Source organism: Pseudorca crassidens, chromosome 8, assembly GCF_039906515.1.
Source record: "Pseudorca crassidens isolate mPseCra1 chromosome 8, mPseCra1.hap1, whole genome shotgun sequence".
Lineage (NCBI taxonomy): Eukaryota > Metazoa > Chordata > Mammalia > Artiodactyla > Delphinidae > Pseudorca > Pseudorca crassidens.
In genome coordinates this window covers 36008154-36027684 of record NC_090303.1, presented here as the reverse complement: position 1 = coordinate 36027684, position 19531 = coordinate 36008154, and the positions used below count along the sequence as shown (strand labels likewise).

General features: G+C 37.7%; 1 protein-coding gene and 1 long non-coding RNA gene across 3 annotated transcripts in view; one reads left to right on the top strand and one right to left on the bottom strand.

Annotated features, from left to right (window-relative positions):
* HDAC9 (histone deacetylase 9) overlaps window positions 1–19531 on the top strand; it is a 581469-nt gene that overhangs the window by 531570 nt on the left and 30368 nt on the right. Inside the window, exon 24 of the mRNA XM_067746216.1 lies at window positions 18885–19032. Within this exon, the coding sequence (XP_067602317.1) occupies window positions 18885–19032 (148 nt within the window). The remainder of the gene's footprint in view (window positions 1–18884; window positions 19033–19531) is intronic.
* LOC137228990 (uncharacterized) overlaps window positions 13204–19531 on the bottom strand; it is a 124840-nt gene continuing 118512 nt past the window's right edge. The window contains exons 4-5 of one of the 2 annotated variants that reach the window (XR_010945478.1): window positions 18365–18439; window positions 13204–13663 (exon numbers count right to left, since the gene is read on the bottom strand). This is a non-coding gene — a long non-coding RNA (uncharacterized lncRNA). The remainder of the gene's footprint in view (window positions 13664–18364; window positions 18440–19531) is intronic. The other variant, XR_010945479.1, reaches the window with a different exon arrangement.

The window sequence follows — 19531 nt, the reverse complement described above, 5'->3', positions numbered from 1 at the left end:
AAAATGTGAAAACCACAAGTATATAGTCATGGTTTCCTTTTATTTATTTAAATTTTTTAGTAAGAAGAGTACTCCTTTTAAGTGTCAACCAATTTTGTAGACCTCCTGCATGATAATAACGATAATCATAGTATCTTTTGAATTGTGGATCAAGAAAATATATGTGTACACAAGGATTTGAGGATTCTTTTAAAATTTTGCTGCAACCCTCCAGTGGTTTGCAGCTGATAAGTTGAAAAACACTAGTGTGGAGGGTTTTAAAATGATACGAATTTCAGTATAATCCTCACCAGCCATGTGACGATGAGCTAGCCACTTAACTTTCCTAGGGAATTTCCAGAGGAATGACATGACATATCACCACACCGATTTTCTAAGGTGGTGCCACGGTGGCAGCAAGATGGCAGATCAGAAGCGGAGTCATAAAAGAACAGTAGGCAGTTTTTCCCTTTACCCCCACTTTCATCTTTTTCCCACTCTAGGAATTCTTCCCTTGTTTAGTAGATTGAGGTCTTCTTAGAATTCCTTATTATGCCAGCCACAGAAAACTGGTGACATAGGCCAGAATGAGGAAGAGACAGTAATTGCAATGTCACCATATGTTTTTGTCAAACTTGTTGTATATCAGTGGAGGAACAACATCCATGCCTCCTGCATATAAAATTTGTCACTATGGCTAAATTTATCTGTATTTTTTAAAACTCGCCCACACACAGGACACACATTATTATTTAGGGCAATGAGAATTGCATTTATGGTCTCCTGAATTTATCCAACTTTTGAGACCGATATGAAAAGGGATATGATTATCTCATTGCAGGAGAATACACCATGTAACTATGTAATTGACTATGAGGTAGTCAGTTATCCACATGGTTCAGGCAACTACAATGGGCAGAGCACACCTTTCACCCATTCTAGGGAAAAAAAAAATGAAATCAAATTTTCTCTAGGCGATCCGAGGCAAGTATAGTTGACACCAACTCCTTGTCAGAATTCTGCTTAACTTACGTTTTTATATGTGTTATTGAGTGAATGACTTCCTTTTCCTCTTTTTGTTGTTATTCTTTTCCTTCTCCCCCTCTTCCTTAATCTGCTTCTCTTATTATTACTATATATCCTCTGTTCCAGAAACTACCCTTAGAAGTAACAACTGATGTTGAAAACAAAGGAATGTTAATTTTGTTGATTTCATTTCCACTCTATTTCCAATGGAGATAACTGCTGGTAAAAATAAAATACAGACATTGTTGATGTTGTATTAGAGTGGATAATCAGAGAAGGTGCTATCCAGTTCTCTTGGTAATTAAGAGATCTGGATAGTAATTAATGAAAAAAAGCTATTAAAGTAAGATAAACCTCGCTGTAAAGATGGCAGTCATTTTCTTCTTTTATGTGAAATATCATTCTCAGCCATCTCCTTCCATTACTTTAATACCCTCTACATACCCCCTTCCCAAGGAGAAAGGACATTTACATCAGACGATCCAGGAGAAAATCAGATTGTTTCTAATCTGAAAGGAATTTGTGTACATCTCTTGTTGTGAGGAAACTGTCCAAGATTTTGATCTCATGGGGCTATGCGCATAGATTAAAGGGTTGTTTCCCCAGATGGCAACAAGCACTGCATAAATCATTTCACTAACTCTCTAGCTTCTTGACTCCACACCCAAATGCTAACCCACACTCAGTTTTTCTTCTCTCTTTTTGTCCCTTCTTGTTTTGATTTTCTACCTTTTTTCCTTATCTCTCTGTCTTTCCCTCTCTCCTCCACCTTCATCCTCTTCAGACCCAGGGGAGAAGAACAAGAGATATGCACGATGTTGAAAATGGGCTTTTAACTCATAAGGATTTAATGATTTATTTCAAGCAGGGAAGGAACATGATCAAACCTGCATTTCAGAAGATCACTATGCCTGCAGTAAGGACAGGAGATTTAGCAGAACTTACTGTCAAATGTGAACCGTTTAATTCAGAAGTAGAGCTGGCTTGGTATGTAATTAATAGGCATGGAGAGGATTAATGGTTTCTAAGTTTCAGGCTTGGACAACAGAGTAGGTACTGATGTCACCTCCTGTGATGGGGAACAGTAGAGGAAGAAAAGGTTTGCAAGGAAAGATGAATATTAGACTTAAGAAAAAGAAACTGCTGATTGAAAGGCTTAAAATTTGGGGAACCCATCTTAAATATCAGTTTTCTCCACAGTAAAGTTATGGAGGCATATTGGATGAAATTATTTACACAATGCAAACCCTGTAAGCTGTTAGCAAGTAATAAAATAACAATTACTGAGTGTTTTCAGTGTGCCAGGCACTGCTCTAAGCACTCTTATTAATATAAGTTAAATCATTTAATCTACTTAACAACCCTATGAGGTAGGTACTATTTTCATTCCCCTTTTACAATCAAGTAAACTGAGGCACATCTAGGTTAAATACTTTGCAAGGACACATAGTTACTAAATGGACAAAAGCAAGCTCATAAACCAGGCATTCTAGCTCCGGAGTCTGTGGTGTTTGCCATTATGTTATTCTAGCTCACAAAGAAATTAATTCCTTTTGCAATTTTTTGTATGCACTTTTTTCTATTTCATCCAAAAGTGACAGGTTTAAGGGGGAAATCAGTTAAACTGAAGATTTGGAGTTTTGGACATTCTGGTTAATTGAGGTTTAGCCACAGTCAGTTTTAGAAGGGCAGTGCCAAGTTGCAGGGAGCCATGGAGCTATGAATCCACTCTGGAGTCCCTTGTAAACTTTCAAAATACATCTAATCACAAAAAAATGCAAGGATTGGCAGAATTTCAAATCCCTGCCCTGCTGAGTTTAAAACCCTGACTGTTGTCAGGTGTGAGCTGCTATTTGTCATAGATTTTTTGGCTTTAGACAGAGGCCTTGACGTTGCAGCCCTGGGCCAGGCCGACCTTCATTGAAGAAAAGCAGCGTTAGACATTTTCCCACTATTAACCCCGCCAACCCTTGCTTGTATCAGAGCCAGGTCAACCTTGTACACATGGCTTTTTGAAAGTTGATTTTGAACTTCTAATTAACCATTCTCTTGAAATGTTGAGACTCTGATTATTGTTTGGTGGAGCACTAATACTAGAATATACCAGAATTAAAAGGAAAACCTGCCATCTGCTTAGAGACTTAACTTGTCTGGAATTTTTTTTTAATTCCAACTACATCTGTAATTATGAGTTTTCTTTCACTCATGTTTCTACTAAGGCAGAACTAATCACACCAAGAGTCTAAATAAAACTATGCATCTTTCTAGGACTGAAAACTCTTTAAGGACAGAAATGCTTTCTGATTATACTCAGCTGTTAGCACCCAGATGCACTTCACACATGCAATACCATTATGGTGTGCTCGAAGGTCAAGTTTGGGGAAGATCATTTGTTAGGTATTTATGTATACATTATACACACACATGCACAAACATAGATTATATATATGCATATGTATAAATAAAGTATGTATATATAATCTCTAGTCCTCACACAATTCTGCAATGCATAATTAGTTTCCTCATCTTGTTCATGAATAAATTGAGGCTTAACAAGTTTAGATCACTCATTGGAAGTCTGTCAACTAATAGCACTAAAACCAACATTTGAACCCTGGTCTGGCTATGCTTTCAAAGCCCACTTTCCTTCTGTTAAAGCATATGACCTTCCTGTTCCCACTTCATTTCACAGATAAGAACAGAGTTCCACCAGACTTCCTGTTCCCAAGTACCCCAGGATAGACACTAGAATAGACCTCTCCTAAATAGCTTCTGCATACGTGAAAACAGACTATTTTAATCCATTAGTGGGCTTCCTAGAACATAAGGGAATATGAGGGAAAAAGAAAACATAAACTGAAATTTAATAGGGAGCGAGCAGTAATCAATAAGTAACACAAAATGGGAGAGTATCCCTGGGGCAAATGATGACATCAGTGCTATAACTGCACAAAAAAGCCTGAAGTCTGCATCAAAGTTAGGGATATGAATTTGATAGACACTAAAGAGGTTTTGTCTTCCTCCCTAATTCTGGAGGAGGCAAATACAATTCCTTTCTGGAGGAAGTATCCCTAATTTAGACCCTCAGTATATGCAGAGATCAAATTCAACAAAATACGAGCTCAAGTAAATAAATACATACATATTTAAATAAATGAATAAAGTAAAATGCACGAGGACACAAGCCACTAGGGAAAGTCAGCAGAAAAGAGAAACAGAGAATAATAAACCTTATTTGTGGGGTTAAAATGGTGGAGGGGCATAATTTCAAGTAATGATAATAGATTTAAGATATTCATTTACTTTCACTCCTCCATAAAACTCCACTAAAAATTAAGAGGATCATTTTTTGTTGTTTTGCTTTGTTTTGTTTTCAAGACATACACTCATAGGGATGAAGAATGCAAAAGGAAATAATAGGAACCTGGAGAGCAGATGACCATCTGTTACTGTCTTAGCAGACCTGAAAAAAATGAATTCTAAACCAGTACTAGCAGGCATATCTCTGCCAGAGAAGGATACATCAGACGCATGTAGAATTGTTGACCCACACACCTAAGACTTTGTATTTTATTTCATTTATTTTATTTGTCATTTTTCCTAATTCATTATCCCTTTCCTTTCTTCACTTCTATGTCCAGCTTAAAAACACTAACTCTTAAATCCATTTGCCCTTCTACCTTTAATCTGCCTTAAAAATCTTGCCCTTTTACTTTACCAATCTAGTGAAATCTCAACCCTGAATATAGTCTACAAGGAACTTTCTCTAACACTGGATGTAAATAAACAGGTCCGCTTGAGATTGTCATGAATCATAGCAATTTGATTTCCTGTAAGTTTATGAACACCAAACTCAAGTGGGCCCAGTATAATCCTGCTGTGTTTCTCAGGTCAATTTTCACTGCCTCTCTCAAACTACTTTTTCAAATTTCACTCTCCTCAAACCTCCATCTGTTTCACCTTTGCTGGCAATCTCGGCAATAAACTTTTCTTAGAGTAAATTGCAGCTACCAAACTACTTTCTTTGAATTGTTCATTCTTATCAACAATTAAACAGCCTAAAATCTCTCATCTTAAAAAACAAACTCCAACAGCCTCAGTCCTTCCCCAGTTTACCATCCTATTTCTCTCAAACCCTCCAGGAACAAATTCTTGAAAAAGGTTTCTATCTAGTTATCTTCATTTTCACAGCTAGAAATCCCTATTGGAACCACTCTATTCTGGTTTCAATCTCACTGTGGTCACCAGTGGCATTTCTACTGCCAGATTTAAAAAGTGATTTTATTAAACTTTATTTTGAAATAATTTTAAGTTTAGAGAAAACTTGCAAATATAATACACTATAGAATTCTCATATAACCTTCCCCTGGCTTCCCTTAAGTTGACATCTTGCAAAACCATAGCACAATTACAGGAACTAAGAAATTAATAGTCATACAGTACTGTTAACTATAGACTTTCATTGGATTCTACCAGTTTTTTCACTAATTTCCTTATTCTGTTCCAGAATTCAGTCTATAATCAACACATTGCATTTAGTTGTCATGTCTCAGTCTCCTCTCAACTACAACAGTTCTTCAGTCTTTCTGTGCCTTTTATGACCTTGACACTTTTGAAGAGTACTGGTCAGTTATTTTGAAAAATGTCTCTCAGCTTGGGTTTCTCTAATGTTTCCTCATAATTAGATTGAGGATATGCATTATTGGCAGGATTACCACAGCAGTGATTCAGTATCGTTCTTAGTGCATCAGATCTGCAGCACATAATGTCAGTATGTTTTATTATTGGTAAGGTTAGCCCTAGCCTGGATCACTTGATTAAGGCAATCTTCAGTATAAAGTTAGAATATTTCCCTTTGGAATTAATAAACATGTTGGGAAGATACTTTGAGATTATGCAAATATACTGTTTCTCCTCAAATTTTTGCCCATTAACTTTAGCAGCCATCAGTAGATCTTGCCTGCAAAAATTATTACTCTGGTGTTCCAATGCCGACTTTCTATTTTCTTTACTCTGTCTACATTTCTTACTTGGAAGTTATCTGTCATGAGGAACTGTCCTTTCTCTTCCATTTACTAACTTATTCGTTATAATATTTATATCAGTATGGACTCATGTATATTTATTCTATAGGTTATAATCCAATACTATCATTATTTATTTTGTTGTTGAAATTGTTCAAGCTCTGATTATTCAGAGCTCTTTCAGGATGGCTCCTATGTCCTTTTGACTTGGCTTCAGACAAATACAGTCTAACAATCCAATCTCCCAGAGTCTTTGAATCCCTTCCTCTTCATTAAACCAAGGTAGGTCTGATGTTTCTAGATCACTTCCTGTGGGCCACCTTTCGGTCCATGTTTTAGCCAACCAAACAAATGAAGTTAGAACCCTTCTTAACTCTTCTAGCTGCAGCATTAAATGCAGCATCTCTGCTTAGTGGGCCCATCATCCTCTACCTAAATGCTTTTCACCCTACATATTCTTTTCTTAAGTATATAATATGGATAAGTTGTTTCAACCCTCTTTACTTCAGTTTTCTCAACTATAAAATAAAGAAAATGAGATTATCTTACAAGGTGGTTTTGAATTTTTATGAAATTACATATAGAGCACATTTTCATAGGCAATTAATAAATATTTCTTATCATTTTACTTATCGTTGTTTTCGTCCCAGACCATAGCTTCATAGTCACCTCTACGTGAATAACTCCAAAATTTCTATCGTCAGCTCAGACCGCAGACCTGAGTTCCAGATGTTTCCTAAACTTCTAGCTCAGCATCTTCCCCTAGATGTTGCAAAGGCACGTCTAGTCAACATGCCCAAAGCCAGTCATTATTTTTGCCCCAAACCTCAACCTCTTCCATGTTTATTGGTCCAAGTAAATGGCACCACTATCCTTCCAGTTTCGCTGGAGAGGAATCTAGGAGTTATCCTTCTTGTTGTTCTTTCCATTTCTGTCTACATCCAATCCATTACCCCATCCTGTTTGTTGTACTCCTTAAACATTTCATTTATCCAACCAATTATTTCTGTTCCCATGGGCACTGTCCCAAATCAGGCTTCCATCATCTTTCTACTGTACCATTTCTATATCCTACAAAGTGGTCTCCAACATCCAATTTTGGTTTCTCCATTTTTGTTTCTCTAACGTGCTGCCAGAGTGATCTTTTACAAAATAAGGTATATTCGTCTCCCTACCTCCTTGCTTTGAACCAGAGGTCAGCAAATTTTTTTCTGTACAATACTAGACAGTAATTATATGAGGCTTTGTGTTTCAACTGCCTAACTCTTCCATTGTAGCAAGGAAGTGGCCATAGCCAGTGTGTAATGAACATGGCTGTTTTCAATGAAACTTTATTTACAAAAAAGGGGTGTGGGTCTGTGTCTTTATTCCCGTCTTAACCCTAGGTTCTTCATGACCTTTTTTTTATTTGTTTTTTCTTAGATTCCATATATATGTGGACTTGAGGATATGGGGAGGGGAAAGGGTAAGCTGTGACAAAGTGAGAGAGTGGCATGGACATATATATACTACCAAACGTAATATAGATAGCTAGTGGGAAGCAGCCACATAGCACAGGGAGATCAGCTCGGTGCTTTGTGACCACCTAGAGGGGTGGGATAGGGAGGGTGGGAGGGAGGGAGACACAGGAGGGAAGAGATATGGGAACATATATATATGTATAACAGATTCACTTTGTTATAAAGCAGAAACTAACGCACCATTGTAAAGCAATTATACTCCAATAAAGATGTTAAAAAAAAGGGTGTGGGACCAATTTGGTTTCTGAAAAAGGAAAAATCTGAAACAAGTGGTATCTGGATATGATATTAAAATACCAGACATCAACCAAAACACCAATTGTAAAGGACACCTAAATTTCTGGCCCGGGAGATGGAGGGAGAAATATTCAACATTTCTGCCACCTGATGCACCAAACAGGTGTGCTGTAGCCACAGCTTGTGACATGCATGGAGTCACCAAGCTGTCAGAAGGTGCGGTTGGGAGGAACATGGGGAATCAGAAGTTAGGAATAGATAAAAAGTGTTCAAGAAATAGAGAGGGAGCAGAGTTTAGTGCTCAATTGTTGTTTCCCAAGAAGGCTGGTAATGAACATGTAACTTTGCACAAAATGTTTATCAGTATTGATCTTTCGTCATGGGGATATAGTGATGAGTGACAAGAACACTGAAGACACAATGATGTTGAATCAGTAGTAGTATCTACTTTAAAATGTAGTCATTATTAAAAACAAAACAAAAATAAAAACTAAGGCCACAGGGGACAATTTAACAAGTGCAGTTGCAGAAGGTGCATTTAGGTATTACTTATGAAGCGTGGATTTTTATTTAGATAAAATGACTATGCATTTAGTTTTTATTTTAATTTTTTAATGAGTTTTCAATTTCAAGCGTTTTTTTTTTTTCCCCAGCTCCAAAGTGAGGTAATAGTTGTTATTTGTTGACTCCACTAGAAGAATATCTTGGTTAAAGATGCAGTGTCCTTAGGATGCTACAAACAGAAAAATCAGTTAATTCAAATAATGGTTTGATATTTTTCATTCAATTCATGGAATTAAAGTTTTTGGAAATAAATTTGCGGAAAAAAAAACTTAGGGCATTACTATGAATGCTGTTATAAATTACAGTGAAAATCTAACACTGACAATATAATCTTTTGATTTCATATTAATATGAAAATTTAAATTTTGCTGGAGCATAGCTTAATCTTAAAGAACAGAAATGCATTTGGCATTGATTACATAGTACCAAATTCCTTAACTTTTTATAAATAATAAAATATAATTATAAGTTTAATAAAAATGTATTTTTAAATCCCTAAAAACAAAACCCAATAAGCTTGATATTCAATCAATGAAAGTTTATGGTGTTGTTCTCAAAATTTTAAATAATTTTTTATAAACACAGGGTAAAATACAATTAAATGAAATACAAAGTTCTTAAAATACAAATGATATTGATGACAAAGAAACACGTTCAGCATGGCAGTACAAAATTTCTCTCTTTGCTGCCCATTATCAACCATACTTTAGAAATGTTTGAAATGACTATTCTGCAATAATACTGAACTATTTTGTAAGTCAGTTTTCTGAAATTTGATTACATCTTTCTAATCATTTAGAATTCACTAATCAAAATATTCAATAAATGGCCCTCTGAACTCACATATGAAGGAATAACTACTATAGGAATTGCCTGTTGATCAGAAATAAAAGTAAACTAGGAAAAACACATATGAAACTTTTTAACATTTATTTTATTGATGTATAGTTGATATACAATGTTGTGTTAATTTCTGCTCTACAGCGAAGTGATTCAGTTATACACATATAGACATTATTTTCCATATTCCTTTCTATTGTGGTTTATCACAGGCTATTGAATATAGTTCCCTGCGCTATACAGTAGGACCTTGTAGCTTATCCATTCTATATATAATAGTTTGCATCTGCTAATCCCAAATTCCCAATCCATTCCTCCCCCCACCACCCTTGGCAACCGTAAGTCTCTTCTGTATATCTGTGAGTCTGTTTCTGTTTCACAGATAAGTTCATTTGTGTCATATTTTAGATTCCACATATAAGTGATATCATATGGGATTTGTCTTTCTCTTTCTGACTTAACTTCAGTTAGTATAATAATCTCTAGGTCCATCCATGTTGCTGCAGATGGCATTATTTCATTCTTTTTTATGGTTGATTAGTATTCCATTATATATATGTACCACATCTTCTTTATCCATTCATCTGTTGATGGACATTTAGGTTGTTTTCATGTCTTGGCTATTGTGAATAGTGCTGCTATGAACATAGGGGTGCATGTTTCTTTTTTAATTATAGCTTTGTTGGGATGTATGCCCAGGAGTGGGATTGCTGGATCATATGGCAACTCTAGTTTTTTGAGGAACCTTCATCCTGTTTTCCATAGTGGCTGCACCAGTTCACATTCCCACCAACAATGTAGGAGTGTGAAACTCTGTTTTTGGACACGGGACAGCAGGCATTGAAGGCCTGTGATCCTAGCAGGAAACAAACAAGGAAAGAGAAACAAAATGATTCCTACAATTGCTGGAGCTTACTGATAAGAGGCAAGTTCCAGGCTGCAGCATAGGGAGAGAGAATTCAAAGAGTGTAGTGGTTTTTCTGAGTAGAAAATGAAGTGATCAGAGTTTGGGGGGATTGAAGTGACTAGAATTTGTGAGGCAGAATACTTGCGATAAAGTTGCTGCTCAAAGAAAGAGTTCTGGGTATCTGTACAAGAGTTTCCTTAAACCACTGTCTTACTTACCTTTCCATACATGAGGTGAAACTCCACAAGGCTGGGGAACTAACCAGTGGAAAACAGTAGGTTAAACAATTCAAGGAGTTCAAACAGAACTGGGAGTAGTTTGCATTCCCACTAGCCAGAGTGGAAAGACCTTGTAATATACAAGGCATCATGTAGAGATATCAAAATGGTTTCATCTTAGTAATAGGGCTAAATTAACTTTATACTAAAGCCTGCTCTGGAGTTAGTCTAACAAAGAATACAAGCATCCTCAAAAAGTTCATACTGATTGCAAGCAATTTAACTGCATGCCCAAAGTCCAATGCTTTAAAAGAACACAGCGAAATTCAACAACCAAAAATGTTCAAATTAACAATGTCAAGCATCCAAAAGAAAATTACCAGGCATACAAAGAAGTAGGAAACTATGACCTAGAACCAGAAGACAAGTCAGTTAACAGAAACTAACTCAGTAATGCAAGGTATGATGAAATTAACAGACGAGAATGTTACTTCCAATGTAAACAGGAAAGTACAAACATACTGCAGAAAAAAATGAAAAACAGAACATGTAAATGGAAGTTTTAGAGATAGAAATAAAATATTTGATATTAAAAAATTCTGCAACCTAAAATGATTAATGGCAGATTATAAACTACAGAAGACAAAAGAAAAAAAACAAAAAGTTAAGCTGAAGAACAGAAACTATCCAAAGTGAAGAATAGAGAGAAAAATACTTTTAAAAAGTATATCAGTTATATATTGGGCAACATCAGTCAGTTCAACATACCTATAAGTGGAGTCTTACGAAAGGGGGGAATATTTGAAGAAATAATGGGAAAATGTTTCATAAATTTGCTGAAAACTACAGATCCCCAGATCCAAGAAATCCAGTCATTCACCAGCAAAACAAATATGAATAAACTCACACTGAGAAACATCAAAGAAACCAGACAAAAGAAAAAGCATATTACATTCAAAGAAACAAAGATAGAGATGATAAGATAAAAAAATGATAAGAAATTTTTTGTTTTGGCTGCACAGCGCAGGATCTTAGTTCCGTGACCAGGGATCGAACCTGTGCCCCCTGCAGTGGAAGTGTGGAGTCCTAACCACGGGACCACCAGGGAATTCCAATAAAGAAATCTTTTGAATCTCAAAAGTATTATGTTAAGTGAAAGATTAAAGACTACATAGGGGCTTCCCTGGTGGCACAGCGGTTGAGAGTCCGCCTGCCGATGCAGGGGACACAGGTTCATGCCCCGGTCCGGGAAGATCCCACATGCTGCGGAGTGGCTGGGCCCGTGAGCCATGGCCGCTGAGCCTGCACGTCCGGCGCCTGTGCTCCGCAACGGGAGAGGCCACAACAGTGAGAGGCCCGCGTACCGAAAAAAAAAAAAAAAAAAAAAGACTACATAGTATATGGTTACATTTCTATGAAATTCTAGAAAAAGCAAAAGTTGTACTGTGGCAGAATTTTAGTGGTTGTCAGGGGCTAAGAAGGAGGGTAAGAAATTAATTCCCAAGGGCCAAAAGTAACTTTTTGGGTTGAAGAAAGTATTTCATATTTTGATTGTTGTAGTGGTTATCATAACCTGCCCTTAAAGTTGGTAAATTTTATTGACTGTATACACTATACCTCAATGAAGCTGATAAAAAAATAGTCATGAAATGAAGCAAAAATATAACCTTTGGAACTTTTAAAGGACTGCAATTACAAGAAATAGTATTTGCAAAAAGGAAAACATTTAAATTGATCCCTACAAAAGCAAAGGAATAAATGAACAAACTGAAGGATAAGAACTCAAACCATGTACAAGATTTTATTTTGAAAATCTGTAACTAGGCTTTCAAAGATATATATTTGTTGATAGAATCATTGATAAAACTATTCTCAGGGCTTCCCTGGTGGCGCAGTGGTTGAGAGTCCGCCTGCCGACGCAGGGGACACGGGTTCGTGCCCCGGTCCGGGAAGATCCCACATGCCGCGGAGCGGCTGGGCCCGTGAGCCATGGCCGCTGAGCCTGCACGTCCGGAGCCTGTGCTCCGCAACAGGAGAGGCCACAACAGTGAGAGGCCGGCGTACCGCAAAAAAAAAAAAAAAAAAACCAAAAAACTATTCTTAGTTGGATAAACATATTCTGTTCTGGAATGTAATGAAATTTAAGAAGTCATATGATTTTGCAGCATCTAAATTTGGTAAATAAAATTTGAAGTTATAAACGGAGAAAACTTTTTTGATAAGTTCAGCTTACATAAAATATTTGCCAAAGGTATTCTGAAAGGAGGAACAAGACAGTAGTCATGAAAATATTTGGTATGAAATACTCATTTCAATATTTTGAAAATTGGAAGTGAAAATACTTCACATTTAGCAGATATTGCTCTGAGCTTACCAGATCGCACTGCACTGGTAGAGACAGTATTTGTCAACCAAAAATATTATAGTCTCTCAAGAAGAGTAAATTAAAGATGCCACAATTTAAAATTTATTAACTCTAAAATTCTGCTTTGAAGATTTCAGGCAATTTTATGAAACAGTCCAAAATATTCAGACCACGTTGAAACGGAAAAATACCAGTGATGACTCTGTCAGTGAGATATATGACCACAAAACTGATTAACATGTGAACGTTTACCAAAAATCATAATACTGTTTGTCATTTTCTAATGTTTAGATAATATTTTGAAAGTTGGTTACTATGCTTTGGCATACATGAATTGTGCTATTTCTATATTTTAGAATTAATAATAATTAGTTGTGACAATTTTTGAATAGTACTATTTTATAGGCCCACTAGTATACTTTGTCAACTAATAAGTAAATAGTTCTATAACATATAATTTTTATTTTTAGCCCCATTTTCGCCTCAAAATTGCCCCAACATGAATGAAAAATTACCTTATCACTCTATTTATAAACCAGTTTCCAATATATCTTTATTTTTGCATATATACAGTGCTTAGGATCCCAAGAAAGTTCTCCATTTAGCTAAGAAATACATCCTTTTTTAAAATATATTTATTTGTTTAGTTATTTATTTAGTTTTAGCTGCGTTGGGTCTTCATTGCTGCACGCGGGCTTTCTCTAGTTGCAGCGAGCAGGGGCTACTCTTTGTTGCGGTGTGCGGGCTTCTCATTGCGGTGGCTTCTCTTGTTGCAGAGCACAGGCTCTAGGCGCATGGGCATCAGTAGCTGTGGCTTGCGGGCTCTAGAGCGCAGGCTCAGTAGTTGTGGCACACGGGCTTAGTTGCTCTGTGGCATGTGGCATCTTCCGGGACCAGGACTCGAACCCGTGTCCCCTGCATGGGCAGGCAGATTCTTAACCAGTGCACCACCAGGGAAGCTCCAGAAATATATCTTAATGAACCTGAAAGAGACCACACTGTGAAACTCCTGGGCTGCCAGTGGGAGCATTTACTCTTCTCTGAGGATTTAGTATTCTGAAATGGGAGCAAAATTACCAGACTTGTGTTTTAGAAGGACTGTCATAGCAATGTGGGTGATAGATTGCATGAGAATAGACAGGAAAAATGCAGAAAAGAATTTCTCTTTAAAAAGAGCTAACAAGCTCTGAGCTCTGGAGAATCCATGAACATAGGCCCCTTGTACGTCCCACAGGTGTTAATAATCTCTAAGGTTGAAGGGATAGGAAGAAGTTTCGGTCAGCGCCAGCTTCTTTTCCTATGGGAACATGGTATGTAATGACAAAAGAGGACATCATTCAAGCGGCAAGAACAAATTTGAGAAGTGACTCCAAGGCTCCCAATGATGATGGAAGGGGGAGGTTGTGGGGTCAGGAGGTTTTCAGAGTCTCAAAGGGCTTTGGTTGGGAAAACGTTTGGTGGATAGGTTATTGCTAACACAGACCTTCATGTGTCAACAAGTACCTCTTTTTCCGAATTGATCATTATCAAGAAAAACCCGGTTTATGCTGAAGTCTGATTACACAGTACCTGCAACATGTCCTTTCATGGCTCCTATCTGACCCAGCGACACTCCATCTGTGTCCCCCACTTCTAACTCTTGACTGTCTGCATTCTGTTATCTAGTTTTTACCTTTTAGATTCATTCTTTGCTTCACCTCTACAGACAAAATACAAATGCAGAACAATGAAAGCCAAATAATTCCCCCCCAGAAGTGCTGAGAAGTGGGAAGATTTATGCAATGGGAAAAATGAATAAAGATAGAGGATATGATCAAAGAGGGAGTGTGTGTGTCCAGGTTTAATGGAAAACCCCTCTCTTCTGCCAGTTTTATTGCCTTAGGAGAGCAACACAGTGGTGGCTGTTACTAGTATTCTACTTTATGAATAGCAGCTCCTGAAAACTCTGGCAGTACACCTTACTTCATTTGTCTAACTTGCTAATGGGGCTATTATTCTCATGCCAACAGATAGGATTTTTCTTGCACATATGTTTCTGTAGGGGGAAAAAAAATACCCATCACATGAAAATATAACCCATAAACTGTAGGGTTTGAATTGGCTGCATATTGCACAGTCTTGCTATACCTACTTCCATTTTAATTATTCTTCTTTACAAATAGAGATAGTGGCCTATAAATGCATTATTAATGTAGAATATTTCCCTTGTTTTTTATAGGCTTTGCTAAAAGCCATGTTGAATTTAAAGTTTTGGGTTATTTCTGAGTGAAGAACCGCATACATTTGGATAAAAACCAACTTCTAACATTTAATCTTAGCAGGATATTTTATACACATTAAATTTTATTGAAAAGGTCTCAGCTATTTAAAATCCGTCTCACCAGTCACAGGCATAAAGGCTAAACTTTGAAGAATCATTGTCAGTCATTCTGCTGAATGATTCTCATTAATGATTGTCCTTCTGTCCTGATTGTGTTTGAGGAGTAAAGATGTTTCTTGAGGAAGAAGTACAATTCTTGAAAATTGAAGCTCTTGGTTATTCTAGATGTGCCATACTATCTAAAAGTAAGTTGTCCACTGGCCTCTTCAAGTGTTCATAGGCTCACAGAAAACTAAGATTTTCTGCCATAACAAATTTATTCTAATATCCAAGAGTGATATATGACATCAGAAGAATAACAATCATTGAGAATTAGAGCAGGAAGAGACCTTTCCTTATCATCAGTCCCACCACTATCATTTTATAAATGTGGACACTGTGCTCCAGTGATCCAAATGATTTCTCTGGGTCTAGGATGGGGTCCCGATTTATAAATCTCGACTCCCAGGGCTCCCTTTAGAGCCCGAAATACTCAGAGAAAAATTCTGCACGGGTAGCTTGGTCAAAAGACATTCTGGTGACTCTGGGCAACTCCTGGCTGTAATTGCATGAAACGGGCCTCTGATTCTCTTCTCAGTTAGATACCTGGCTTAAAGAAAGTGATCCATGTGGACTATAGGACCTCTAGCGATACAAGTCTGTGATGGACAACACTACAGGCTTCAGAAACTTGGGGTAGGCTCCACAGGTTCAAAGAGCACTGTGCCTAATGGTGCCTTCAGCTAGGTGGTGAGAAACACATCACTTTAAAAAGGGATACTCTTCAATGAGCACTTGTCTCCAGTTTCATGATAGCTTCATCAGTGAAGCAACGAGGTACTTGCAATAGACTATGAGAAATGAAGGTAATGAGAAGTGAAGAGTAGAAAGAACTAGTCTCAACATGGTTGTCTCACTAGGTGCAATAAACCCATGCCATAAAGTCAGTAAAAGGTAGATCAGCTGAGTCACATATCTAAGGAGCAAGGGTAATTTGTTGTTACCAAAGACGATTTCTTTGGTAAACGGAAGAATATATATATATATATATATATATATATATATATATATATATATATAATTGTTTTGCCATGTGCATAATTCTTTTAAGTTCAGATTTTCCTATATTGAGTCTATTTTTGTATTTTTAGGGGTAGTGGGAGGGTGGTAGAGAAGGACTAAATAAAGGAGGACAGCCGATTACAGAGGAAGAAACATTTTCGGAGTCAAGCAGTCCTGGGTGAGGATTTCAGCTCCTCTGCTTTTTAGCCATGTGACCTTAGAGAAAAATTACCTAACACTGCCTACACAGTTGTCATGAGGAGTAAATAAAATTATAAATGTCATGAGGAGTAAATAAAATTAAAATGTGAAAACACCTAGCACAGTCCTTGGCACATATTGGAAGCTCAGTAACACGAGTTTCTCTTTCCTGTAATTTGTAACATAATTTAACCCACAAAACCACCTGTTGTTTATTTGTCAGAGGCCTGATATTAGTCACTCTAGAAAAAAAGGAAATGATGACTTCTAGAATCACCTGCTCTGTGAATATCATGTGCTAAAATAACAATTAATAATAATACTTTGTGAAACTGATTATATCTGAAGGCACTTACAGATAGAATATGATATTTCCAACTTGGGTAAGATGATAATGACATTGTGATATAGAGAAATTAGGGTCTTGGAGTGGAACTGTCAATTCAGAATTATCTTTCAAAGCTGAGAGAGGTAGGAGGCTATTAAAGAATAAGACAAGACGCATTTCCATTGCTCACCTCCTAAACCTCTCTTTAGTCCATCTCTTCATTTCTATTCTGTCACTTACTTTTGGTTTAGACATCATCATTTCCTGCCTGGATGTTTGCCAGGAGGTGAAATTGGTTTTCCTGCCACCACTCTCACCACCTACTAATCCATCATCCGTAATCTCTCCAGAAGGATCTTTGAAAAATTTAAACCTGATTCTCTGCCTCTTCTGTTTAAAATGGCCCCTCATCACCCACAGGTTGAAAGCCAAGATCACTGGCATGCTATTCAAGATTGTGTGTTAATTAGCCCATGCCTACACCATAGCAGTCTCTTGCATTACATTCCATACTGCTTACATTCCACTTGTGCCTAGCAGTGGACTTTGTACCCCAGTGAACAACAGAGACTTGAGTATCTGCACATTTGTGTGCATTATTTCCTCTTCTAGGGATACCTCATCACCACCATCTTCCTCTGTTTCAGCTTGACTAACTTCTGATGGTCTTTCAAATACTTGGTCAGGTGTTATTTTTTCTGGCAAGTGTTCTCTTGCCTTCTTGGCATCAAAAGTATATGTTCTTCTTATTTCCTCTTAGGATCACATGGGCCTTCTCCATACAGAATTGTCATTGTTTGTTAACTAAAAGGGCTTTCTTAACTAGACCATGAATTTCTTGGTGTCAGGGAAGCATCTTTGTGTCCTCAACATCCGGCACAGCCTTGGCTTTCAGAAAATGTTACTTTGTGGGTTCATTCAGTTAGAACTGGTATCATTTGGTCCAAATTAAAAGCTTTATGATTCTGACTTTGGCCAGACTAGGTGATCACAGCAAGTAAAGTAGTAGTAGTAGACAACTATGCCAGAAGGTTCTGTCGACATGGGGAGTGGATGGGAGACTGGGTCTCCTCCCCTAACATGACATGACATCCATTCCTTTGTGAAGCAGTAAGATAAGGAGAGGCCAATCACGAAATGTTACTTATAGCTGGAAGGAATTTGAGGCCATCCCACTGTTTCTGAGAAGCAAAAATAAAGTGCCGAAGAGCCCTGCCAGCATAGGATGGTTAGTGGCAGAGCTGGGTCTAGAACTGGGTTATCTTACTCCCCAATCCAGTATTCACCCATTTGTCTTTTCTACTCTAGCATAACTTTATTTTAATTTGGGGGTGGGGTGGAAGTAAGCTACTTTGCGTGCCAGCTTCCCTCTTAACTGGTCAGGCTGCCGAGATACTGCTTACCTGGTGAGTCATGTCAGCACCTAGGGAGACTCTCCTGCTTTGATATGGGGCTATTCAACACTTCACAAAAAAATAGCTTAGGGGCTGCAAAAAGGCTGTTGACTCTGCTCTTTCTTATTTATCCCACTGGCATGTTCTCATGAAATTACCTCCTATTTTCCTCTCATTCTCCTTCCCTGCCTCAAAAAAAGAAACATCCGTATAATTGGATCCGTATAACTTATGGAAGGGCTCCAACATCAGCCAATGCATATATTAAGGTTTTAAATCAATTATTGTTCTAGTACACACCCCGGGGTTGAGAAAGAAAGAACATCCAGGACTAACAAACCTGATTGTTCTGGCAAAGTTGCCATTCGATTCATGCTGGCATTTCTGGGCTTTTCTTTTCCTTTAATATTCCAACCTCATTAAAAAAAAAAAAAAAAAAGTTAATGGCTCAAGTAGCAATTTTTAACATTACTGGTTCATTCAGTTTCTCCATAAGACTTCTACCTCCCAGTCTCTTGAGGATTACCCAGAGGGCATGATGCCCAGAGTTTGCTTACCTAGTTGCAGAGACAGCTGTCAGTCTGATAGTGAGTTCATTAGACTGTGGATTATTCCTCACTTTATTAACTTCTGAGCAAGGGAGAGACTCAGGCTTGGCAATATGAGCACTTCACAACTTGGCATTCCAGATTGAGAAAAACACTTAATCATAACAGTTAAGAAATTAAATTACAACTGTGTATAACATTGTGAATTTTAACCTAACAATTACTCTGAGTTAGACCTATACAAGTTTCTGATTAACACTGTTGAACTAAAATTCCTATAACATATGATGCATGGGTCTTTGTGTTTTTTAGGCAAGTACTGGAAGTCGGTAAGGACGGTGAGTGTGCCGAGGGGCTGCGCTGTGGCTGGGGCGCAGTTGCAAGAGGAGACGGAGACCGTTTCTGCCCTGGCCTCCCTGACAGTGGATGTGGAACAGCCCTTTGCTCGAGAAGACAACAGGTATGAATGCAACATGGGGGGAATCATCAGGGTCAGTAACATCCAGGCTCATCATTAGCGTTTGTGAGCCTCTCTCTAGGCTCTCCTTCTCCGGTCTCCTCCACTTCCACTTCTGCAAAGCCACAGATGCCACAGCACATGCTGTCGGCTGTCAGGAATTCATGTGTTTCATTCTTCATGAGAAACACAGAGGTGGGGCATGTTGTTACAGTTCACAGAGAAATAGAGTGATGAGATAGATGGTCCTCGTTGGATAATTTAGTACAGATCATTATGGAGAAAGCTTCTTGTGGGCTTAACTTCTTTCCTTAGTTATCTCTATTTTTCAAGATGTTCTTTTTCTTTCTCTCATCATTTCGAAGTTACTGATATAACAGAGGGGAAAAAGGAGAGCAGAAGCTGGAGGTATGGCTTGTCAGTTGGGTAGCCTTATATGACTGTCCGTGAGGTACAACTACTCGATAAAGGTGAAAGTCACCTTCCAAGAAGATGGGAGTGT